Consider the following 26,049-nt stretch of genomic DNA (forward strand, 5'->3'; position numbering starts at 1 on the left):
GTGATGATGTATTGTATAATTGTATTTTCCTCTCCCCTGTGATGGTGTTAGCAGCTACGTTGCTCAGTGCTATATGCGTTGCTGATTGTGTGCCCTATTTGCGATGACTGTACCATAATTTCTCCCTAAATTGCTGTCACCTTTGATCGATCTCGCCGGCTCTCCACTTCGCCTCGATTTGCATAATCCTCCAGTGTGTGTTTTTTATGGGGTTTTTTTTTTTTTTTCAGCTTAAATCAAACTGCAAAACAGCCACGTATTATTTTAAATCTGCAAGAGTTGGGAGGTGGAGGAAGGGGATTTCTTTCTTAAAACAAGGTGCTCATACATGCAGAAAATTAACGCATTTGTACAATCTGTGAGTCTTGTGACCCACAGGCCTTTGAAACCCGATACAACCTGTTTAACAGTTTCAAAAATACATGAGCATCTGTTAAACCAGGAGGATTATTACTTATCTGTGTTTCTGTATTTCTGAAGGAACCTACTTTGTGCAGATCCATGTTCTCTTTTCCTGACAGCAGCTACAGTACTGTAAATATTCCGGAAATAATTAGCTCTGTTCAACAGGAAAGTTGCTGTGTATTTTTGAATTACCCGACTATGCCTCACTGTTATAATAATATATCTTTGCCAGGCCGGCGGCATGACTTTTCACTGTGAAAATCTCTCTGTAACATTCTGCGGGAATGATCAGAATACTAAATTGAAACCATTAATTCAAGCTCTTTACTGCATGAAAAATGGTGGCCACATGTGTCATTTTTCTCATCTTGATCTCTTCATTGACGTCTTTGGGTTTCTTTGCACTAGCTGAACACATAACTGCTATCAGTGATAAAATCCAATTTTTGGTAATAGCCTGTAGACGGTAATCAAGATAAGATCTCTCTGCACCCAACAAAGACGAGACATTGAGGGATTTTCTCTGGAAAATGATATTTAATATGCATGAGGTAAAGGAGAGCAGGAAATGAAGCTTCTGTTCAGCAGAGATATTTATGTGTGTGCCTGTTAACCAGAAAGTGTGTCTATATATATGTGTGTGTGTGTTAAGGGGGGGTGCACAGTGTATATTATATTTGCGTATGTTTGTATAAAATCTAAGACACTTGTTCGCCTGTTGATCAGAAACGGTGATTGAACTGACTCTCTGGTCTCTCCTCTTGGTTTTTTCCCCTTCCTTTTCCCCATGCAGACAAATCTCAAAGTTTTGTTTTCTTTGATGACGGTAAGCTGTGCTAATTGGATGAAAATGTCAGCATCAGCCGCCGTGAGGCTGCAATCAGTGGTTTGCTTCTGTACCAATCACCATCAGTATGCTGTTTGTGTTCCTCTTCATGCTCGGGACTGGGTCGATCCATAGAGTCATCAAATGATTACAGACACCAGCAATCCGTCCTGTGTCATAGATATCGATGCCTCTTCAGCTGCCCCTCAAATCAACGCCCTCTTCGTCCAGCGGACTCATTGTCCAATAATGTTATTAGTTCTTTTTTGTAAAGCCCAGCGAAAGAACTGCTGCTTCTATGTGAACACTTTGAGCTCAAAGTGACAAAATTAATAAATCCATTTGATTGAGATTGAAATGATAAAAATAAAATAATTTAATGGGCATTTTAGACAAAATGGATTCTCTATGTATTGGAGATCTGACAGAAGACTTCAGATAATCTGGTTATACAATTGGAATTTAGCTTGTCATATATACAGGACTTGACATTGAGACACGTATGGTGTTGATTTATTTACCATTAATGTAATTTCTAAGTAGAAGATTAGAATTGACAACCTCTCTAGATAACAAAGTTTTACCATTGACCCAGTCCTAGTGGCCCTCTCATCACCATGTGACATTATAGTGTTTGTACGCTGCATGGTGATTGGCTATGATGGATACCTAATATACAGTAAGTGTGTCATCTGCCACTGCTGTATAGAGCCATCCTGTATTTTAATCACCTCCTTCAAAGTGCCCTCCACAATCCACGCTTTGAAGGAAACCAATCATTTCCCTTCCTGCGTGTGTGTGTTTATGTGCGTGCATGTTTTCACTGGCAGGTCTACCAGTGGTTGAGATCACTTAATCTTTTAGGCAGCATAAGATCGAGGGGTTTTATTGAGGTCACCTCTGAGCATAATATAAGGAGTCTCCTTGCCAAAAGGACTTGTGGCCCTTTCACACACTGACAGAAAAAACATGAATCTATGTTTTTTTTTTTTTGTACATGCACGTCTCTGTAGGTTTTCTCCTGTTGATGTTAGAGTGGCACTTCCACCAGAGGAAGTATTAACATCACTGTTTTTTTTTGACTGGTTTAGCATATTTATTGATTCGTCTCTCCCTTATTTGTGACAGACTGCATTATCCTCATGTGATTTACAGAAATTGCAATCTGTTTTTCTCCCTCAAACCAAGCCATGTGGATAATGTAGTTAAAGAATTCACCAAGAATCCCGAAAGATCAAAGGGGAGCAATACAGCCATCCAGTCTTGCCTCCTTCATATTTTTTCATCACTTTCCATTGAAGTTTGTCACATTTGATATGCTGCGTGTGAGCATCTGTGATTTTTTGTGTGTGGAAACAGCAGTGTTTGCATAGCAAAAGCTGACGAAACTGTGCAGAAATCTTCACATAACTGACAAGTATCAAATGTGTATGTCTTAATTAGTCTCCCACTTGATCACACCAGCAACTGCATTCACTCGCACACACTTCCTTTCCTCTAACATCCAAGTCAGGTTTGTTCACTCCAGCTGGTGATGTAACACACGGTATGTTCCCATGTTCATTACATGAGAAGAACAGAGCTGCTACTGTATTTAAAGGGACAGGAACAAAAAGAAGACAAAGTTCTCGTTTTAGGTACAGATTGAAAGCTGGGTTGTGCATTTATATCAATCATGTCCCCTAAAAATGACAGATAATTTGCATTGGCCAGTACGTTTTGGGAGAAAATGAACCACTACATGTATTAGGTCTTTTTTTTATCAACATATTGACCAAGATTCAAATATCTGAAGAAAGTCCACTTGCCTTTGACTTGGCATTTCTAGAAATATCAGCAAACATTAAAAAAATTGAACCTATCTGCAAAAAAGGCACTCTGTTTTTTCCTATAGTACTCACTCTTGCCAGCTAAAGCATGATTAATGTTTTTTATGGTTATGTTTAGGCAACTTAAGCTTAGTTAAGGTTATTGAAAGATGTTGGTCTTGGTTGAATATTTAAAAGAAGATGGAACACATTGACTTTTTCACCATCCGTATTCAATTTTATTCATATTTCACCAAGACCGCCATCTTCACCAAACCTTAACCAAGAGTTTTAGTGACCTTACTACACTACATCTGTGACACAAGCTCCCTGGGGAATGTGAAAAGGTTACCTCCTTCCTGCTTTGGGGTCAAACTGTTGCCAGATGGCATCATATTTCCTTCAAAATATTTGCAATTTGCAATGCAAATCAATTGTATACACACTTAATTTGTAGGACACAAGATTCTGTATAGCTATCCTATGAGAACAAAGAAGTTGTAAGCTGGCAGACCTTTGTATGTTAGTCTCATGTGCAAGATCGTGGATGGACTTGGCAGAAATGGAATATAATATGAAGTATATATATATATGAATAAAAGTATATTTTAATTAGTGTATAATCTCATGAAAATAAGAATTGTTGTGTTTTTATTACCTTAGAATGAGCCCTTTATATCTACATAAAGAGTGGGTCCTCTTACACGGAGCCTGCCATGTTGCACTGCCATGTTTCTACAGTAGCCCAGAATGGACAAACCAAACACTGGCTCTAGAGAGGGCCTTTGATTTTTTTCGCGAGTTTTGCAGCCACCGTAGGTTCTTCTACACGCTCGGAAGAAGAGGGGGAGGGGAGGGCTAATCAGTATGTTGCAATCTGCAATCTCATCAATAGATGCCAGTAAATCTTACACACTGGTATTAAGGTGAGTTCAGAATGCGAAGCAAAATTAGCGTGAATTTGAACACTAAGCTGTATCCATCAGCTAGCTATTGGTGCACACACTTTCTGTGTAGGTATTTGTGACTCAGCTCAGACTCTAAATGATTTTAAAACTTGCTAAGAATTCAATCTTTCTATTTTTTCTAGCAATTTTTCGTCCTCTTTTTCCCCTCTGTATGTTAAACACGTGGAGTTCTGCAGCTTCAGGATAAGCACAAATTTTTTCCTCAAGTTGAAATGTTATCAACTCATGTTCTCTTTAATTCATGCACCTAAAGAAAATCCACATCTGTTTGCATCCAACTCTGTCTGACGTGTGCAATTTGGCTGCTGCAAAAAATTCACTTAGTGGTCAGTCTGAACACACCTTCAGCAAACACACACGATCAACTTATTCACCCGCAGCATCTTGATTTTAGATTTAGTTTAGTAATGAAAAATGTCATTTCAGGAAGAGAGGAAAATCTCATAAGCATAAACATTCATGACAAGTAAGGGAAGTAAAATGCATTTAAAGTCAGAGAGTGCAGCTAGTATGAATCACAACTCTACAGATCATATCACTTTTAGTTGTATTTTAACCCTGAACACTGAGCTGTGCTCTGGCTGTTGAACTGCTCTCAACATTAAAATATTGTCTCTCACATATAAAAGACATTTGTCATGAAAAACACTGAAGTGGGTGTAATTTGCGTCGGCGTTGTGTTTGTCCGTCAGAAGCTCAGTCATAAATTGACATTTTTATCTGGTTTTAAGCCACATTTTTACACTGATCTTTTAGATCACCTATATGTTTTAACAAGGTAAAATATCTAAGTTATCAGATGTTTCAGATCTTAAGTTATTATACATTAATGGACACGGCTTTGTCTAACTGTGAGAGAAACTATAACAGCACACTAACTGGGAGAGAAACTACACCAGCACAAACCTACTGAAGCCTGATCTTCGCAGCAGGTTCAGTTTTTGGGTCCGTATTGGTAGGTTCTGACCCCTGGAATCTATTTTGAGATTATTGTTGTACACTGTGTCCGAGTCTTTTCATCACGGTGGGCTCCTGAACGGAGTCCTCACATGTAAGTGCTAACCTGGCTGCCTCCATTTGAGCCAAAAGATTGTGGAACTTGAAGGCAGAATTTCCAACCTCTATTAAATAAAAGAGGGCAAAGATCTTGTCGACTCCCTTTTCCTGGCGGCGACCTCCCATGCAGCTGAGATGGACTGCACTGGATGCACTGACCACCCCGGCCACCCTTTTAAAACCTTGCATGCGGTTCATTTTAAGCGTTCATTTGCCCTAAACAATTTTGTTTTTACCTCCATCTACCTCTGTTAAGCTCGGTCTTTTTAATGGTTGAGCTCTTTCTAGCAAGAATTTTATTGTAAATGATTTTTATCTTTTCTAATCAGCTTGATTTTATATGTTTAACAGAGACATGATTGCAATCTGGGGATGACTGCCAGATTGGTGAACTGTGTCCCCCATTTTATGATTGTTTCAGTCAGCCCGGATTAAATGGTGCAGGTTTAGCTGCAGTGTTTCACAAAAGATTCAAATGCAACCCCATAAAAGTGACTGATGTTTGTACTTTGAGGTGCTTGTTTTTAAAATTCTATTTGCAACCTGCACCCTCTGTGTAATCATCTATCGTCCTCCTAGACCTACATCAGATTTTTTACCTGAATTCTCAGATTCTTTTTTATCATCCATTGTTCTACTTGATTTTAATATCCATGTTGACAACCCTTTTGATTTATTTGTCACAGAGTATCTTAATATAGTCAATTAATTTGGTCTACAGCAAAATGGGCTTACACATAACCACAAGCATACTTTTGACCTGGTGTTTACCTATGATATGAGTATTGGCCCCATATTGGTATTTCGTTGACTTGTACACATCTGATCACTTATGTGTTTTATTTTGATAGTATTTTCCAAAGTGACACGGTAAACAAGACTCAAACAATATGCTTATGTACTTTTAATGAGGAAACTTTCAAAATTTTCATCCATTTTTCCTGAAAGCAATAGTATACCCAGTTTTTCAAACACAGACAAGCTGATGAATGACTCTCCTTTGTACATCCACTTTAGATTCTGTTGCACCTTTTAAGACAAGAATTGAGTATTGTATAAGATTGGATTAATAATGACATTCACACTCATAAAAGAGAAAGTGGAAGTGTGGAATGGAGGTGGAGGAAGACGAGAGTTCAGGTACATTATCAACAAATGAAAGAGTTGATGATTTCTTTTAATGAGCGGGTTAGGAATGTGAGGGCCAACTATTTTTAGTTTTAATTCATACTAATAAGCACAGCCCCATAGCTCTTTTTAACATTGTGGACTGTCTTTTAAATCCTGTACGTTTTAATCAGTATAAGTCATCTAGTGAGGAATGTCTTAGATTTTTAACCTTTTTTAATGATAAATTAAATTATTAGTTTATTGATGCCCCCTCCCCCAACCATACTATTTCATCAAGTTTCATCCCTGTCTCTCTAAATGAACTTATGATCACTGTGTTACATCTCAAACACTCCACAAGCCCTGTAGATATAATGACCCCTAAATTTCTCAGTGATGTACTGGATGTGACTGCCCCTTGGTTGGTCTCAATAATTAACAGTTCTTTATCCTCTGGCTGCATCCCAGTATATTTGAAGATGACTTGTGTGCAACCACTCATTAAAATAATCTGACCTCGATCCATCAGAATGTAGCAGTTACAGACCAATTTCAAAATTACCTTTTATTGCAAAACTCCTTGAGAAGACAGGTCTCCCTACAACTCCTCGAAGCGTTGAGACAAAACATTTTTGAAAAATTTCAGTCAGGTGTTCGACAGCATTACAGTACTGAGACTGCGCTTATTAGATTGACAAATGATATTTTGAGAACGGCTGATACTGGTGAATGTTCCATTCTTGTACTGCTAGACTTAAATACAGCTTTTAATACAGTTGACCACAAAATTCTGATTGAGTAGCTATAACACTTGGTTGGAATATCTGGCACAGCTTTGAAGTGGTTTTGTTCTTATTTGACAAATTACATTTTTTTTTGTTTCTATCGGTCATGTCTCCCCTCAATCTTAAGTAAATTGTGGAGTTCCTCAGGTGTCGGCAGTATATGCTCCCAATTGGCCACATTATATATAAAGATAAACATACATAAACATAAAATTTCATTCCACTGCTATGCTGATGACATGCAGCTATATCTCCCAGTAAAGCCGACCGAGATTTCAAAGCTCTCCAGTCTTACAAATTATCTAGCAGATATTAAAAATGGATTTCAGCAAATTTTCTTAAAATAAACTAAGATAAAACCGAGATCCTTATCATTGGTCCTGATAATCTGCATCCCAGTATCCAGTCCTCTCTTGGTCATTTAACAATTAACGTTAAGTCAACTGTCAGGTACCTGGATATGCTCTTTGACACTAACCTCACTTTTGAGAACCACATTAACAAGGTTAGCCAGTCAAGCTCCTACCATCTGAGGAATATTGCTAGGATAAGATCAATGCTGAATTTTAATGACACTAAAAATTGTCATTCACGACTCCAAGTTGTGCAAAATACGGCAGCAAGACTCCTATCAAAAACCAAGAAAAGAGAACACATTACTCCAAGTTTAATGACCTTGCACTGGCTGCCCATTTATTTTAGGATTGATTTTAAGATTTTACTTATTACTTTTAAAGCCCTTCATGGCCTGGCCCCAGAATATATATATCTGAACTGCTGTGTGAGATCCTCAAACAGTAATGTGCTGACTGTTCCCACCTCACATTTAAAGACTAAAGGGCGTTTGAGCGTTTGCTGTTAGGGCTCCTTGGCTGTGGAACGGCCTGCCTGAGGAACTCCGTCTTGCCACATCAGTATTTTCTATTAAATCACTTCATTTTTATTGAAAGGCTTCCTAATTCATTTTATGTTTATTTTTACTCTTAAAGGGGACATATTATGCTCATTTCCTGCTCTATATTTTTTTACTCTTGGACTCCACAAGAGTAGCTTTGCACGATTCACAGTTCAAAAAAACTCTTTTATCTTATATTGGCCCTTTATGCAGCCCCTCAGTTCAGCCTTTGTATCTTAACAGGCAAGCTAAGCTCCTGTCTCTTTAAGGCCCCCCTCCTGATGAGCCCACTGATTGGCCAGCTTTGTCAAAGCCTGCCAAAAGGCAGCCACATCAGTCGTGTTAAGTTACTGCTGATGAAAACCCAATATTTCCCACTTTACTGCTTCATAGTAAAACTTTTAAATGACTAAATAACGGGAGACTTTTATTGTGAAGAATTTACAGGAAATGAAATGTGTTCCTCCCCAAATTAGCAGAGCTTCATTAGCAGCGCTAAAAACCAAGGGACACAACAACATATGAACATATTTAGAGTTATTGGTTCAGCAGATCAGTTAGAAATAAGACAGGGAGGAATAGTACAAGCGGAAACAGCCACAGTGATGATGATGTTTGATGAAGAGCTGTAGATGACCAGCACAGGTCTTCCAACAGGTAAACTACTTATTTTACTTTGCTCTGCTGTGTAATTGAAAAACACTTGCAGCGTGCCAGCTCAACTTCAGTCATGGCTCGGCGCGACTACCCCCCAAAAATCAGAAAAATCCGTCATGAGCCAGCATCGGAAGAAAACGTTGGAAACCTAACATTCAGAGCAGTCTGAAGCTGGTGCTTGTTTCTCACAGGGATTACTTCTACATACGTTTACCTCTTTATTTGACACTTTGGCCACGTTTAATATGAACATCTGACACTGTAACGTTATATATATATGACTGAAAATAAGGAAAAGCATAAAAGGTCCCCTTTAACTATTGTATTATACTGTACTTTATTATTGACCTTGCACTGCTCTATTTTCAATTTTAATTCACCCATTCTTTTTACATTTTATCCTTTGTGTTTTATCAACTATTGTCTTTAAGTTTTATTCCTCTTGGAACAAAAAAGACAGAACTCAACTGCGACAGCGATGTCTTTACCCGGAGGTAACGGTGCAGCAGAGAGGCTGCTCTCCACTGCTGGATATATGACGTTAATAACAACACCGCGGAACGCTCTGCCTCCCCCTCAGTTTGTTATTCTCATACAGGCAGAAGACTGTAAGACGCTTTCAAATTAATTCATTAATTAATTAAAGCAGTTAACACTTTTAAATGAAAAGACTGCAGACTATTTATCTCATCTGCCAGTTATGTTTCACATTATATTTCAGTGGGCTAAGGACACCAGTGAATGGTTTTGCACACAGTATACTGGAGCAACAGACTGAAAGTAGTGCCGCCTTTTCTTTGCATTCAGTTGAGAATCGGTTTTGAATTGAGAATCAATTCTGAATCGAATTGTCACCCAATTCGATTCAGAATCAATAGTATGGAATTGAGAGATAAGTATAGATACATACATACGATATATATAGTATATATATAATTATACATATATGTATAAGATAAGTATATCTCTTGGTATAAAATTTAAATCCCTATGAACACTCTTGTCTGTCAAATCGTGATTTTTTTCACTTCACAAAGATGCGCAACTGCGTGCACAAACTGTGTACGCCACACCACGCACGTTCTCCAGCCTTTGCCACCTTTGTCTGAAAAAATCCAGCGAAAACCCTGTTGTGCATACATGCATACATGTGTATTTTATTGTTGTGTTTTATGTGTTCATTGTAAAGCACTTTGTAACGCTGGTTTTGATAATTGCAATACAAATAAACTTTATAATTATTATTATTATTTGGAGGCTCGTGGCCAACAGTGTCAGCAGCCAGCTTCTCTGATGGTCGTCTGATTTTGGCCACCGATGCTGTTAGTATGGAGGACTATGGATATCGCTGCCGTACACATTGTCCACCTCTCTCTCTCTGTCTGTGTCTTTCCTGTCTTCGCTTTGCTCTTCTGTAACCGCTGTCTCCCTCTGTTTCATCCTCTTTCCCTCCTCTGTTTATCTTTTAATCTTTCTTTGTTCTGTTTACATCTCTCTCTTTCTATTACTTTCTCTCTCCCCTCTTCTCTTTCCTGACGTCAATGAGAATTTGGATGGTTTTTGATTATTACATGGCTGTCAGGCTTACTGCTATTAATTGAATTGAATCCCAGTCCATCTCCTTCACCCTTTACTTTTCTATCCCTTCCCTCCTTCTCTCTCTCTCTCTCTTTCTCTCTCTCTGTCTGTCTTTCTCTCTCTCTCTCTCTTCTTTTCATCTTGTCTCACTCTCATTTTCCTTCTTGTTTGTCACATTCTTGGTGTTTTTTGTTTTTTTTTGTATGATTTTTTTCATTCCCTTGGTCCTTCTGTGGCCCTGTTTCTGTTGCTTGCATTTTTCCTTTCTGTTTCAGTCTTCCTCTCTGCATGTCTCCTCCTCCTCGATCTCCTCCTTGGTCTTCTTGCCTCTCTCTTTTATTTTTCTCTCCCCGTGTCTCCCTCGTTTCCCTTTTTTTCCCGCCTCTCTCACTCTCTTTCACACCACGTGCCATATTTTTTTCTTCCTTGTCATTCTTTCTCTAAAGGCTTCTTTTCATCCTTTCTTTACCTCTTACTCTTTATCTACATGCTCTCTCTCTCTCTCTCTCTCTCTCTCTCTCTCTCTCTCTCTCTCTCTTATTTCTCTGTCTCTCACTCCTTGAGCACTGTGATACTGTTGTCATGGTGACGCCCATCATTTTCTGGCATGAATGGAGGATACTTTATTGATGAGACGGCATGGCAGAGAGAGAGAGAGAGAAAGGGAGAGTGATGGAGAGAAAGACAAAGACAGACAGAAAGAAAGAGAGAAACCACTGGCAGGGAAAATCAGAGTGATATGGAAATGATCGTCCCCGCTGCTTACGATACTAAACATTTCCACCCTGTAATTTGCTCAGTGCTGATGAGTCAAAGAGGACGTTGCAAGCCGAAGCACGCTGAATCTCCTTGAGGGGTTTGGGATAGTCGGGGCTGCTGAAGAATACCCCCCAAAACACTGTTATTCATCACTCTCAGCGTGAGAAGTCGAAAGGGAGATTCCTCTTATTAGGAAGCAACGAGCTAGCTTCAGCAGCGCCACCAGTCGCCCATCTTTAATGATTTATTCTGTGTAAACATGGAGGCATAATAAAATGTGTTTTTTTTTTTTAATTGTCTAGCATAAGCATTGGTGTTTTCAGGGGTCGGATGGACATCGTTATCAGCTTGTCGTGGTGTGATGTTTGCACACAGTGCAGACTGGCATCACTATCTAAAGCAGAAGGCGAGCTCGTTAGACACTTCTGATGTAGACATCATATTGAGAGGCTTGGCACAGCAGATAAGGTTCTTGTTTTATATTGAACCTTTTAGGTATTTGGCCGACATCATTACGCTAGATATAGAAATCAGCGCCAGGGTTGATTTTTAAATACATATAATGCAGAAATATTGAGATATAAGAGATGCTCTTAAATGTGATAATGAACATAAAACTATAATTTTTATCATTTTCAGCTGCAATAAAGGGTTGACATGCATTGCTGGTGCTATTAAGGTCCACACAGACAAGAGGTAGCTCAAGACTGTGTAGTAGGAAATGATAGAGTGTGTGTGTGAGAGGGTCAAACTGGATGTGAGGTCGATTTCAGCTAACTTGTATTTGACCTCTGACCTTTGCCCCGCAGTCCACCTGCTGTCAGAGACGATCCAGGGAGTGACAGCCACCGCCACCGGGGTCCAGTACCAGCAGTCCTGGCTCTGCATCCTGTAAGCTGAAGTGTGTGTGTGAGAGGGATAGAGGTTTAGAGCTGAAACAATTAGTCAATTAATCAATTAGTACATCAACAAGGAGTTATTTGACAGCTATTGATTTGTATTCATTTATCAAGTAAAAATACAAAAGACATCGTAGCCTCTCAAATGTTAGAATTTTCTACCTTTCTCTGTTTTATATTTTTGTAAATTGAATGTCTTTGGGCTTTAAATTGTAAAACAACCATTTTGAGGACATTTTTTTATTTTTTTTACTATTTTCTGACTTTTTATAAACTAAATTTATGGTTTAATGGAAAAAATAATCAACAGATTGATGATGAAAGTTGTAGAGCTCACACTTGAAATAAAGGACAAGCAAATAACAACAATAATAAATAAGATAAGCAAGTATTAATCTGAATCATCATCATCACTAAACATGTACGACTAAAATAAAATATTTGATTAAAGCTGTACATACTGTTCTGTGACAACCATATCTCCAAAACCCCTGTTTTCAGCTTTGTGACATTACATTTTTCAGATACTCTAATGGGTCTTAAAATGATTTATTTGTGTGTGTGTTTATTAGTGGCAGTGTTTTTGATATGATATTTAAATTTTGTGTAAATTGCACTTAAATCCAACTATAGAACTACAGTACAGGAATTTATATGTGAGTGTGTCTGCAGCATATTTGTGTGCAGACTTATATACTGTACATGGATGTGTGTGTGTGTGTGTGTGTGTGTGTGTGTGTGTGTGTGTGTGTGTGTGTGTGTGTGTGTGTGTGTGTGTGTGTGTGTGTGTGTGTGTGTGTGTGTGTGTGTGTGTGTATGCTCACCCAGGACATTTGAATACTGTCCAACTGTTGCTGCAGACAAAGAGGTTAATCTATGGAAATGAAGGGCACTGCTGGTGAGGTGAGGTGTTGACATTTATAAAAACCTCCTCCTTCTCTCCTCTTTGCTCCAGCTGCAACGTGAAGCATCTCCAGAGGCGTCACGTGTGCATCTCTCGCCTGGAGAGGCCGCAAAACTGGGGGGAGAACTGCTGCGAGGTCCGCTATGTCATCCTGATACTGGCCCCGCTCAAAATGGTAACCGCTGCACCCAGAGGGAGTAAAATGATACGCGTGATTTATCTGTCTTACTGGATTACTGTGGCATTTGTTCATCCACTTTATTATTTGATTATTTGGTTTATTAATTTATTTTATTATCTATCCTTCATTTCATCATTTATTTGTGCTCTTTTGTAGCTGGCTGTTAAATTGTTGCTATGCTTATCCAGCTTAAATATTACCTCCTTATTCATTTGTCAATTCGTTCCATCAGTTATTCACTAATAATGTGCTTAGAGGATCATTTTGAGGAAATGATACAGTCCAATTGTAGAGTCGTTTGAGTCAGTCATTTGGCTTTTTTTTATCATTCATCTTTGCCTGAAAGTAGAAGTTCTATAAGGTGAGTTAGCTGCAGGTTTATGGATTAGTAAAACTGAATTCACCATATGATCAATGGAAGCGTCCTGCTGCTACGACTGGAGTAGCTGATCATTTGCATACCCTGCGGCTCTGCTTTCAGATACTGTATGTAAAAGGTGACGTATATTCAGTTCAACGCTTGAAACTTTTTAAGAAAGTAGTCTGTTCATGAAAATTCAGTAAAAGTCGGCCATCTGCTATGAGTCCATTTTATTGAATAAATAAGGGTGATCATTTTCTGTTTTTACATACAGTATTCTTACCAGTAAATACTCAGATATGTTACAACAGATTTTCTGCAGGATTGCGTGTTCCCACGTTTCCAAACAGCTGTTATGTTTCCTGCTGCAAGAAGCTGTTGATCAGCACATGTTACAGTAACCAAGGTCCTGTTGGAAAAGGACAGGCCAAAAAATATAGTTTGATGATGATTCTGTAATTTAATATAAAAAAACCAATTGGGGAAAAAACACGAATTAGCTGCTGATTATGTGCTACAGTAATTTAAGTAATAAAACATGAATAAACTACAGATTTTTTTGGATTGCTTTTAAAATATGATTTCTACTATGATTTTTTTCTACTCTGATGTTCTCACCTCGGACTTTAATTTATTTAAAAATGTAGGCTGACAGCAGGATTTAAAGGAAATATCCGTTATATTTCTCCATACTCAGAATATTGATTTTTCCTTTTAAGATAATTTTCTACCAATTTTCTCCTTGTTTTTACTATATCTAAAATACCAGTGGTACAGCTGCAGTGCTGCCAAATCTCTGCTGAACTGAATTTAATCCAAAGGCCTCTCAGTATCTTGTGTGGGCATGAGTGTCCTGTTGGCTGAACCTTCCGGGTCACTGTTGTGTGCAGGATTGCTGTTTTCTTCAGCTCTGAAGAGCTTGCTGTAGCCGGTGGAGAGTGCCACATATCCTGTAATACCCTTCCCTTCCATCAAACATGAACTCTTTCTACTTCGCATCAAGCCACTCAACCCTCCTGTCCTCCACTGCTTCATCCTGAGCTTTCAACTCCACCCCCCCCCACCCACCCACACATACACACACACACACACACACACACATCACTCTCCTGTCTTCAGATGGCTCTGATTGTTGCTCCACTCCAGATGGAGCCCTAATCCTCTAATCCTCAGCCCCGTTTCTGCTGTAAAAAAAGGGAATTCTTCATGCTGCCCACACTTTTAGCATGGTATCCCTCCACCTTCCTATCCAGCCACAAAAGCACACCATGTTCACTAACCCACCATCAAACTGGAACCACCATGTGGGGATTGGAATGACCCTGGCAATCAGCAATGCCTCAGCTAACTGCATCATGTTTTCTGTTTGTCTGTTTGTTTGTTTGGATTCTATCTCTTTTTTCCCATGAACCGTCCTTTGTGTTTGTGCCTATCCGCAATGCTTCGAGTGCCCTCCTTGCCAGTCTTACAGGCAGCAATCACAACCACTAATGGCATTCTCAGAGGCATTAATCTAAGCCCCAAGTAAACATAAAGCACTATTATGTCTCAATTATCCTTGATGGTGACTGCCTCTGCGAGAAAAATCTTTGAAGGGGCATGATGATAATGATAATAGGAATTCCTTTGGTTCCATCACCCACCATTTAGAGAGCTTTACAGCATTTGTGGCTTTTTTTCTTGTCCTTTTCTTTACCCAAAGTGAATGTGCTGAATAGGCATGACCTTTCTTAAAAAATGCTCCGTTTCTTATTCACTCGATTAAACAAACTCATACCTGAAAGCTCATATCATCACATTTATTTGCTGTTGCCTTCAAATAAACTGTGTTGAAAATTGATGTGTTACTCACTTTCTGCACCCGCATTTTCCCAGTCCGCCTGGTTAATCAAACTAGTGACCAAACTTTCAAAACTTAAATAATCCCTCCATTGAAAATCCCATCTTTTGAGTGTGACACACTCACTCCTTGTAGGCTTTAAAGGTGGCTCACTGCTTTCTTGAGGATGGCAGCTGTAGTTAACTTGACCCAGAGTCACGGGAAGACATATCAAGATAGCTTCTGCAGCATAATCCACTTCTCTGCCATTAGTTTCACTATGACCTGACTGAAAACGCTACCTCTGTGTCACGCTATTACCTCCTCATAGCTCTAGCAACCTTATGCTACAGGAGTAGTTTGAGAAGTTTCTATGGGTGCTGTGATACTTTTCAGCTTTGTGAGCGGCGTGGTTCCATGGATATCTCAACAACTATTCAATGGATTTCCATGAAATTTTGTGCATTCGTCGTGTCCAGAGTATGAAGCCACCAGCAGATCAAATTCTTTACTTATCCAGTGAAATATCTCAATATGTTCACATCTACAAGATACATTGGCAGTTTACAGTAATTATTGATTGTACATATAGTATTTATGATTCTCAGATGATGTATCCTAATGACTTTGGTGATCCCCTGATCTTTCCTTTTAGTGCCGTCATGAGGTTTTGTGGTTTTGAGTGAAATGTCTTGACAACTATTGGATAGATTGCTATGAAATTTAGTGCAGACATTCATCTTGAGGGCATCCCGATGGCCTAACAGTCAAGGCACATGCCACATAACCACAACGCCCACGGTTTGACTCCTGGCCGCGGGTCCCTTGTTGTGTGTCATACGTCTGACTCTCTCTCCCTGTGTTTCCTGTCTCTCTCTCCACTGACTCTCAAATAAAGGCAACATGCCAAAAAATAATAGTAATAAAAAAAAAGACATTCATGTGGATGAATTAATAACTTTGGTGATACTGACTTCTCATCTTGCACCATCATCAGGTCAAAATTTTAATTTGTCTGATTTATTTGTAAAATACATGGAAAACTAACGGCGTTCCCATCAGCCTCAGAGGTATTTTTGTGTTAAGTGTTAATTAGCAAATGTTGGCATGATAACACACTAAACCAAGATGGTGAACATTAAAACAAAATTAAAAAATGACCAGCTAAACATCAACATGTATTGTCATTGTGAGTGTGTTTGCATCCTGGCAGCTAATACGGAGGCTTTTTTTTTCTGCTGCAACTGTGGGTTTCCATTGGAATCCAGTGTAACTGCTGAGATTTGATACTTATCAGTTAGATTTTAGATGAAGTTTGCTTCTCAAACCTGTTGTCTGACTGTAGGTAGGGTATCCCATGCCTTGACATAGAAAGAGAGCCTTAAAAAAAGTCAAGGTCTGTTCTTTCAACTCTTTCAGCTCTGGTTGAAATTCAATTACCGCTGTGAGAAAGCTTAAGGGCTTTACTTATTCTATTTGCTGCAGCTGCTGCTGTATGCATTGAGCCCAGCTATGTTAGTATCATCACCACCTGGCTAACAAGGCTTCCGTGACACCATGTGATCGCAGAGCCTGCCAGCACAATATTACCATCACTCTGTCACAATTTGTGACTTGTGATAGAATTATTTGTAACAGATGTGGGATTATTGTCCTCCAAAACACTCAACTCCAAACTGCCACCTACCCAACCTACCTGGGAAGTATTAATATTAAGATATACAGACCAGATTTATAGCTCTATTTAGCAGCTAAGCAGGAAGTTTTGGTGCATTTTGTAAAAGATTTTTGGCAACTGAGAGACATTTGATGAAAACAGCACCATTTTAAGTTGTGATTAATTATTTAAGAAACACGTTATACATCAGTTGACCTGATGACCAGATGATGTCTACTTTTGGCTAATCCAGTGAATTAAATACCTGACAGATCAAGGTATTTCATCACATTGATTAAAAAAAACAACTTCTAAATCTAATTGTTACAGTAGACAAATCTCACTGTATACATTGTCATCAGTGCTAAAAGCATTTGAATATTATTTGTAGAGAAAATCATGTATGATTTTGAAATACTGATATTTATAAACTTCAATTTTACGTATTTATTTATTTTTTTACATATTAAAACATTTTGGGATGAAAGCTGCTTTAATCAATCTCTTTTTCAATATTGTGGTTATGTGATATATGTGGTATTTTAATCAGTACCTACCTGGGTGCCCAATAGTTTTGTATTAAAATGGTTTGATGTGAAAGGGTTTTTTAAAACCCACAAGAGCGTTCCAGCTCATTGTTTTGGTTTTATTGCCCGCAACTTTACTGATTCATTTTTCAGTCCCACCGCTCTCATCAGCACAGTTTCCTGCTGCAACAGGCAGCTGGTTTGCAAGAGGAACTCATAAAAATACGACTGTACACTATCCGCCCAGTACCAAATGGCAGACAGACAGTTATTGACAGTGAGACATTCAGCAGCTCAACCTCTTCCATTCTCCCTCCCTACCATAGACCCATTTTTGTCTTTTTTAGGGGGCAGAGGATTTTTAGGGGGCGATAGCAGATGAACAGTATCTGCCACATATAAGTGGTCTACATCATCTGAAAGCTGGGAACCTGAAGATTAATTTGAGATGCTCAGGACTGTGTGTCAAGTTTTTTTTGTCAGAAATCTGTAATAAACATTTTTTGCCGAGGCACCTATTCAAATTTTGAAAGTTTAGAGTCTGTAAGGGCTTAGAACATTATGATGGAAGTACATGATGGCCATTCCCATCCTCAATTATGTCTCATAAGCAGCAATTTTTGGGTTTATACCATTTGTTACACAGATTTGGTGCAAAATTTAACCATTTTGACCACTCAAGAATTGACAAAAATGGTCAAAAATCCCTCCAAAATACCACATTAAGAAAATTGATGCTGTGATTTGGTATAAAAAACATTTGACATTTGGAGATTTCTGCAACAATTGCTTTTTTTGGCGATTGGATGGTGAGCACTTCTGAAACCTCAGAAACCCCTTATTGTCAATATACCTAGAAACGCCATACAATTCTGAATGCCCTCGGCCTCTAGTTTGTGGTTTTAAAGTTTCATGAGGCTGTGATTATCCTAGAGGTCACAATAGGTCATTTTACACAGTGAGGTCAAGTTTCAAAAAATGGTACACTACGTTGAAATCGCTACTGTGGGGACTAACATCATCACAAATGAATACAGTTGTGCTCATTGAATCCACAAGAGCTTTCCAGTCAGACCCAATTTATGCAATTCTAAGACTGTTTAGGGACCTCATATGCAGAAATATTCAAATTCACCATTTATAGAATAGGTGAAAATAACACATTTAAATTGCATGCGAAAACTGCATGGGATTAATGTAAAGTGGCCATGTCTGTAAAGGGGAGACTTGTGGGTAACCATAAAACCCATTTTCATTCAGATGTCTTGAGGTGAAAGGTCAAGGGATCCCTTTGAAAATGACCATGCCAGTTTTTCCTTCGCCAAAATTTAGCCTAACTTCGGAGTGTTATTTAGTCCCCTTCCCGACAAGCTAGCATGACATGGATGGTATCAATGGATGCCTTAGGTCATCTAATTTTATACGGTATGATACCAGAATCTTCATCTAGCTTTAAAACTGAGCCCGCTACAGCCTCTGAAAGACAGTAATGTTAATATTTAGTAAGTAATATTTATATAAAATAGAAGCACTGAAATCCACCACATTTCCACTGCACCCAGTTGGCCAAAAAATCAGTGAATGCAGATTCTTTCATTATTTTAATGTATAACCACTTTAATTTCCTCTCCCACAGAAAAGCACCAAGACAGCGATGGAGCTGGGCAGGACGTTCGCCACCATGTTCTCTGACATCTCCTTCAGGCAGAAGCTGCTGGAAACAAAGACGCAGGAGGAGTTTAAGGAGGCACTGGTGTTCCAGAGGCACCAGCTGACAGCAGCCAACCAGCAGCCCACCGCTCTGGGGAAAGAGGAGACTGACCCCCGCAGTCACAAACCTCTCAAGGTGGGCAGCAGCATGTGTGTGTGTGTTTGCAGGAGCTATATATCCCGTATGTACCACCTTTTAGTGTCAGGCTTTTAGCCACATTTCCACACATTTTAAAGCAGCATGTATTCATATGATGACATTATGAGTCACTCTCAGCGCCCTGAGCACTCCCTACCTAATTTTCCTCCATGTGTTAGAGTTGGGGTATTATCCGAAATCTTCCCATCCTCAACTTCCTTCCTCACCTTGCACTTACTCTCCCATCATCTCATTTCTTTACAGGGCTCTGTAGAGAAATGAGACTTATGCACATACATTTACACATTTCAACCTTTCTTTAAAATTCTCTTCAGTCTCCTTTTTCCACCCCTCCCCCCCACCTCCTCCTCCTCCTCCTCCTCTCCTCGCTCGGCTGGCTTGACTCTTCCATCTTTTCTCTCCCCCTAATCAATCAGCATCAACTCCTGCCAGGCCTCCTCAGTGGGTAAATGACCTTACATCTCTCACAGTCCTGTCAGAACTCCCCACCCCTTAGCTACATGTGCATCTACACACGCACAGACACACACACACACACACACATTCACGCACATAAACACACACCTCCAGAGGGGCTGTGCTCAATGCCACGGACCAACATCTCCTCCTAATGTTGCCGTTGACAGGCCAGGGCTCGCAGACATTTCCCCTTGTGTTTTTTTTTTTTTTTTTTTTTTTTTTTTTTTATAGCGGAGGATTTTGTTAGGTGTTTATCCCAGGGCTTGAAAGGCTCAGTGCCACTCAGTGAAAGAGGGATATATAGAGAGAGACAGATGGAGAGAAAGGGGGGAAAGAAGGGATGAGAGAGGGGGGGGTGGGGGAGAGAGCAGGGGAAATCGAGAGGGAATAGAAAATGATAAAATGAGAGAGAAAAGAACAGAGACAGAGAGACCACCCACCTTCTCCACCTTCTTTCACATCCGAAATTGACATTGGACCACCTGCAACATCACACCAATTTCCTAAACTTGAAGTAACAAGGCCATATTGTTGTTGTGTTTTTATGGTTTTACCTTCCTGTTGCCTCACTCTATCGACCATTCAGAGCGAATGGCAAACGGGTGGACGGTAATTCCTCTCTGAGACTTTTGTTTATCGAACCTGAGCCAAAAGCTTGTGATCACCACACACACACACACAAACACACACAAACACAATACACTCACCAGCTCCCTTGTAATAATAAATGATTCCATGATGTATAGGGATTTAATGGATGAATAGTGCTGGTTGAACAAGCATGCGTGGCTTCATAAAACTAGCCAGCTCGCTCAAGGAGAAAAAAAAGAAAATGCTGATGCTGTTGTTTGTTTTGATGTTGTTTACATTGAAGTAAATTGCTTTGTTCTGCCAAAAACCGTCAAAACTTTTTAAGATGACAAATGAGGCAGGAATGATTTTCCCAAGGGCTTTTCCTACTCATACATCCCTCCGCCCCCACCTTGTCAAGTGCTCCATTTAACTGTGTAATGTTATGTTCAACAAGAAAATGAAACATTGGGTAATTGGATAATTTGCTTAATAAGCTCAGTCAGGACTGCACTTTACTCCCTATCTTCTGTAACCTGAAAGCTCATCTTTTTAAGAAGCACTTCATGTCTCCGTTTGGATCATGTGGTGGTTCTTTTCCATCTCCTGACATCTCTAAAAATACACAATCTTCTGTCCCTCGCTGTTTCTGTCATCTCTGTCATTCTTTATCATTCTAGGGACACTGGGATCTTAAGTAAATGTACATCTAAATGTGACCGTGCCGCTCTGCTGACATTGTTTTGGATTATTCGAGCTTTTCTAGGACTACTTTGTTGAATTTGATGATTCAAATCATCTATCAGAGAGCTCTCTGTGGATTTCAGTGTCTTAGCTGAATCATCAATTGGGCAGTTTTTTTTTAATCTTAATGTGTCACTGTCCAGAGCAGAGTAATGCATAAAAGATAAAGTTGGGTACAGCCTCAGGCCTTACATGCTGTGGCATTTTTTTTTGGAAGTCACCATGGATAACACAACCTAAATTGCCTAAAACCAAAATATTAAATTTTCAAAAACATTGTACATTATTAAGGATTAAATTGAAATGCGTATAGTTTTTTTTTTGTAGCAAAGCACCTCACAGTACCGGCTTGTTATTCACTCACAAACTCATTTACATTAAGCTGGTTGCAGATTCTCTACAAGGGGGAGCTTTTCAGTCATTGTACCTTTTCATACCAACATACACCACTGAAAGGCACTTTGGTGTTGCCGCCTACAGACAAGGAGTAAAATGTTTAGCAATTTTTAAACTTTCGCCAGCAGGCATTGAGTGTTTTTCAGGTATGTTTGTTTTTGAGGTTTTATATTTCTTACTTTTTTCCACCTGTTAGATAAAACACTTGTCCATCTGGTAAACATACATGTTATTTGTCTGGAAACTATTTTACCAATAAACAACAGATATGATCAATTATTAATATCCAAGTTTCAGTATAAGACAGAATTTAGTTAACCTACATCACTCATTTTTATTTTTCTTCAGGCCTCAGCAACCCCGTTTTCCCATTTGAACACCTTCACTCTCCAAAGTAACCAGGATAATAGTCCTGGAAGACAAAGAACACATGACGACACTCTTTCTAGTATTCAGCAGAATAAACTGAAATGTACAGTATAATTTGTTAAACATACACACAAACAGATATCTTGCAGGTGGCAGAAATGTCAAAATTGCAGCAGCTGTTACTTTCCTTGCAAACCGCTGCTGCTGTTACTTATATCAGCTATAGGTGGCCAGGTTGGTCCTGGTTCAGTTACTTTGCATCAGCGAGTCCGTGTGTCCTTGTTAAAAATCTAACCTTTTCCCATCTGTCCACAGTGTAAAGATTTCTTCAAAGCTGGCCGGGGGATTTATGAGGACTTGTGCCGCAGACTGCCTCTCTACGCCTCTGACTTCACAGATGGTAGGCAGGACCTGGACTTGTAGTGAAAGTGAATCATCTTCCTTATTATGCCACACCGGGGTGCCTCTGGCAGCTCCTCATTTGTCTGTCACCGTTTGCCTCAAATACATCTGTGCTGCATCTGTGTCACATCTAGGGTCGTCTCTTGCTAAAATGACTCAGATGTCTTACTGTTCCCTTATGTTCCCGTATGTCCAATATTATTGTAATTTCCCAAGTCATCAGACAAGGACATTGCCTTATATATTCCCATTGCAATCTCAGCAGGTTGGTGGTTTTATTGACTCATCAAATCATACTCTTTATCAAGAAATGTGTTTTAAGCTTTCTGCAACACCACTGCCCCCTCTCCAATAAATGTGCACATACAACAAAGAACAAAAAAACAAAAAGGCTGACTGAGACTACCTGAGGTGCATTTAAGCAGAACAAAGTTGTTAAACTGGATTCTCCTCCTCAGCTGCTCTTTTTTCAGTCCTGTCCTCATTTCATAAAAATCCAAACACATTCATTGTGCTGTAACAAAATCACGATATTTCTGTCTTGTGAGTGTCATCAGATAATGATCATCTGATGAAGGTCACAGGACCAAAATCATTGTGATCACATTAGGGCCCAATTAAAGTGTTTTATTCCAAAATGAGTTATCCATCATTTGGATAAAAGGGATAACTGCTTTTACAAAATGATGGATAGCACAAAACTGAAACAAATTACTCATATTTTTTTGTAAGGACAGTAGGTAGTGTAAGCCCTTGCAGAATAGTTTTACTGTACGTACTGGATGGTCCATATTGTAGAGGCACTGAATGATGAACTCTGTTAATGTTTTTGTCATTTTTGAAATGAAAGTGTTGAGCCTCCTCCGCTCCATTATGAGGTGAATATGACTCATGTGTTTGCATTTGTCTCCCCTCAGGTATAGTTGGCAGTAATAAAACCCTACTGAAGTACATGACCACAGCCATCTTCCTCTACATCGCCATCCTCCTCCCCGCCATCGCTTTCGGCTCCCTCAATGACGAGAGCACACGTGGTGAAATTGGTACGAGGACATACTCGAAAATACCCACCTGAACACCTTTTTCTCAGCAGCTGTGCTTACTGGTTATTTTCTGCACAGACAAATCCTCACACAGAGTTTGAAGTTTGGATCTAACAAACTACTATTTTTAACAACATATTCTAATCAATAATGTTTTTGGAGGAGATAGACTACATATCCCATACAGCTTAATGAGCAAGGTCATTAACTCCCTTTACATCAGCAGTTAGCTCAATATAACAATACAATAATAATCACTGACTTAAAGTTATGGGTTGTGCAGTATTTAGGAATTAAACATTATTAGTTGCCAACAGAGTTGATGTTAGATAAGAGGCTGGTGGTGTCATACTATCGCTGTTTATGATTTTATAATCTATTATTTAGTGTAGCTTAAAGCTGCATCAGTTGATTTTTGGCCACTAGAGGGCAGAAGAATCCCCAAAAACTGGCAGAGTATGTTAGCAAACAGTTCACTATTTCATTTATCCGACAGATGAGGAACAACATCATGCCTGTGACACTTACCTACTACCTGAATAGCACATGTGCAATAATAGAATACTTTATGTAATTTCACTATAAATTTTGTTTATATTTAGTTTATATAGAAAACAGGTTAATAAACATGCTCAATTGTGAAAAATAAATAATAATATGTGAGGTGAAAGCAGCTTTCTTTCTGATGGGCATGGTGACGTCTGGTTGGGGGATACTTCTGTCAACTACAAACACTCCTCACACAGGACAGGGTTTTTTTAATTGATTGTATTGATTATTCTGCCAGTTAAACCCCCCCGCTGTCACTACTCCAAGTGAAGAAAATCCCTCCAGACAACACCAAGTTCCCCAAACGAGCCAAACACAATCTGACAAACAAATCTCCAAACTAACTGTCAGGAGGGAAACTGACAACAAATAAGGAAAACAACAACACCAAAATCTCTGTCTGGAAGCAGGTGAAACAGGCAGGAGTCCCGGTTTGAACTAATATCACAGAAAGCGAGCAGTGATAAGTCCCTCGTTTTGCTTATTGATACATCACTTGGATGTTTTACCTTCACTTTGCTGAAAGATGTATGTGCAGTTTGTTTTCACATTCGTCTGCTGAAGTAGTAAAACTTCTCTCTTCTCATTTTAAATCTCCGTTTAACGTGTTCTTACCAGCAGGATTTGTGACAACACAACTTGTTTGGATGACAGTCTTCGTCCAGTATGCAACTTTCACAATTGTGATGTGGAAACTTGAAGCCTCCAGTGTACAAACACTGTCAATAAAGTGAAGTAGGAAACATCTTGCATCCAGCAGATAAACTTTTGAAATCCCCCTGGATTTTTTTAAAGAGGAAGAAGTAGATGTAATTTTAAGTTTCTCCTCAGAAAACCATATCAGACACAAATTATTATTCAAAACACAGTACTTTTATATGTCTTAAACATGTCCAAAGGGGATCTGAGAAAATCTTTTGCCTTGTAATAACATTCCCTGTTTAAAAATGATTTGGTAAATTTCTCCAGTTTTCTGTTCAGCTCTAGAGAAGAACATTAATCAGAACATGTGAATATTTCCTTCCTGTTTTATCTGTGTGTGTTCTTCTCTTTCCAGATGTCCGGAAGACCATCATCGGTCAGAGCATTGGTGGGGTCATCTACTCGTTGTTCGCCGGTTCTCCTCTAGTCATCCCTCTAACCACAGCTCCCCTTGCTATCTTCATCAGCGGTAGGCTTTCCCTCTTTCATTCAACCCAGCTCAGCCAAAACACACTTATCTTTTCACAGTTCCTGCCAACGGCCAATTTGAAAAGGAGGCTTGGGGTAGGTGGAGTACTAAGAAGATTATGTCAGAAATCAAGAGGAGGAGGCACCCAACCGTGTAGAACAGCAGCTAGAAACTCTTGCATCCTCATCTGCTCTTTTTACCAGAAAACAGCAATGTTGGAGTCATTTAGCTGTTTGTTCACACATTTGCCCTTAATGAGTGTTCCCAGTGAGGTCGAACAATAAGAACATATCTCCAAAAATGTGTGTTTTTTAGGAATGAAAGAAAATAACTTCTTTTTTTTTTTTCCCTTCTTACGTAATGGTTTGTTCCAGAGGCCTACGGGTCAGGAAGCTCGCTCATTGCATACACGAACATGTAAACTTTATATTCAGTTCAGAGAGACAACAGCACATAAACTGTTATGTTTTTTTACCCAACAGCAATGTTTTGTAGTTTGGAATTTAAACAATCTTGACGGCTGGAAGTTGCAGAATCGGGCAGTGATGAGGAAAAGCAGTGACTTCGATGCCAAGATGTATTTTTAATACCAAAGCTGTTTGTGGGGTTTGTGGCGTGATGATCTTTGAAGTAAATGGGTTAGAATTATGCTAAGCACATTCTCATGGGAATAATTGTCTGAGCAGAACAATGGCTTGTTTGTAAAGTTGTAACTCATCTTTGCACAAATCTGCTCAACATTACAAGTAAATTGTTTTGGTTTTAAAGTGGCAATCTTGAACATCTCCGTTTCGTTCTCTTTGGTGGCACCATATGGCGTTAATCAGTAATTGCAGGTCTGGTTTTTGGACCTCACTCGACCTCACTCCCAGAGATCCAAACAGTGTCGCTGTTGTGTTATGTCACGCTAGCACAAGCGAATTGAAGAGCAAGTCTGTTGTGTTAGGTTCACCTAGCCTCTCTGGCGGATTAACCACCAGGTGATAGAAAACATGTAAAACACGTAACGCATGGCGGGAAAGTCACCACAGACACCTGGTTGGTAATAATCATAATACTGCAAATGCAAGCGCTTTCATCAGTGAGCCATAGACTGAATCACCATTGTGTAAACATGGTGATTCAGTCTTAATCGCTATTTATTTAAATGAAAATCTTAACATTTATTTTATCTTTGAATGAAATGTGTGAAAATCAACATCTGCTCAAGCTTATGCAGAAATCTCTAATACGGTTCTTCCTCAGATTCTTCATGAATAGCAGCAAAAACAGTCCTTCTGT

General features: G+C 39.2%; 1 protein-coding gene across 7 annotated transcripts in view; it reads left to right on the forward strand.

Moving 5' to 3' along the window:
• Positions 1 to 26,049, forward strand: part of slc4a11 (solute carrier family 4 member 11) — a 126,315-nt gene that overhangs the window by 79,357 nt on the left and 20,909 nt on the right. For all 7 annotated transcript variants that reach the window (XM_042388104.1, XM_042388101.1, XM_042388105.1 and 4 more), the window contains 6 exons: positions 11,657 to 11,738; positions 12,702 to 12,825; positions 18,832 to 19,041; positions 21,919 to 22,003; positions 22,923 to 23,048; positions 24,655 to 24,768. In XM_042388104.1, the coding sequence (XP_042244038.1) occupies positions 11,657 to 11,738; positions 12,702 to 12,825; positions 18,832 to 19,041; positions 21,919 to 22,003; positions 22,923 to 23,048; positions 24,655 to 24,768 (741 nt within the window). The remainder of the gene's footprint in view (positions 1 to 11,656; positions 11,739 to 12,701; positions 12,826 to 18,831; positions 19,042 to 21,918; positions 22,004 to 22,922; positions 23,049 to 24,654; positions 24,769 to 26,049) is intronic.

The sequence above is a fragment of the Thunnus maccoyii genome, chromosome 16, assembly GCF_910596095.1.
Source record: "Thunnus maccoyii chromosome 16, fThuMac1.1, whole genome shotgun sequence".
NCBI lineage: Eukaryota > Metazoa > Chordata > Actinopteri > Scombriformes > Scombridae > Thunnus > Thunnus maccoyii.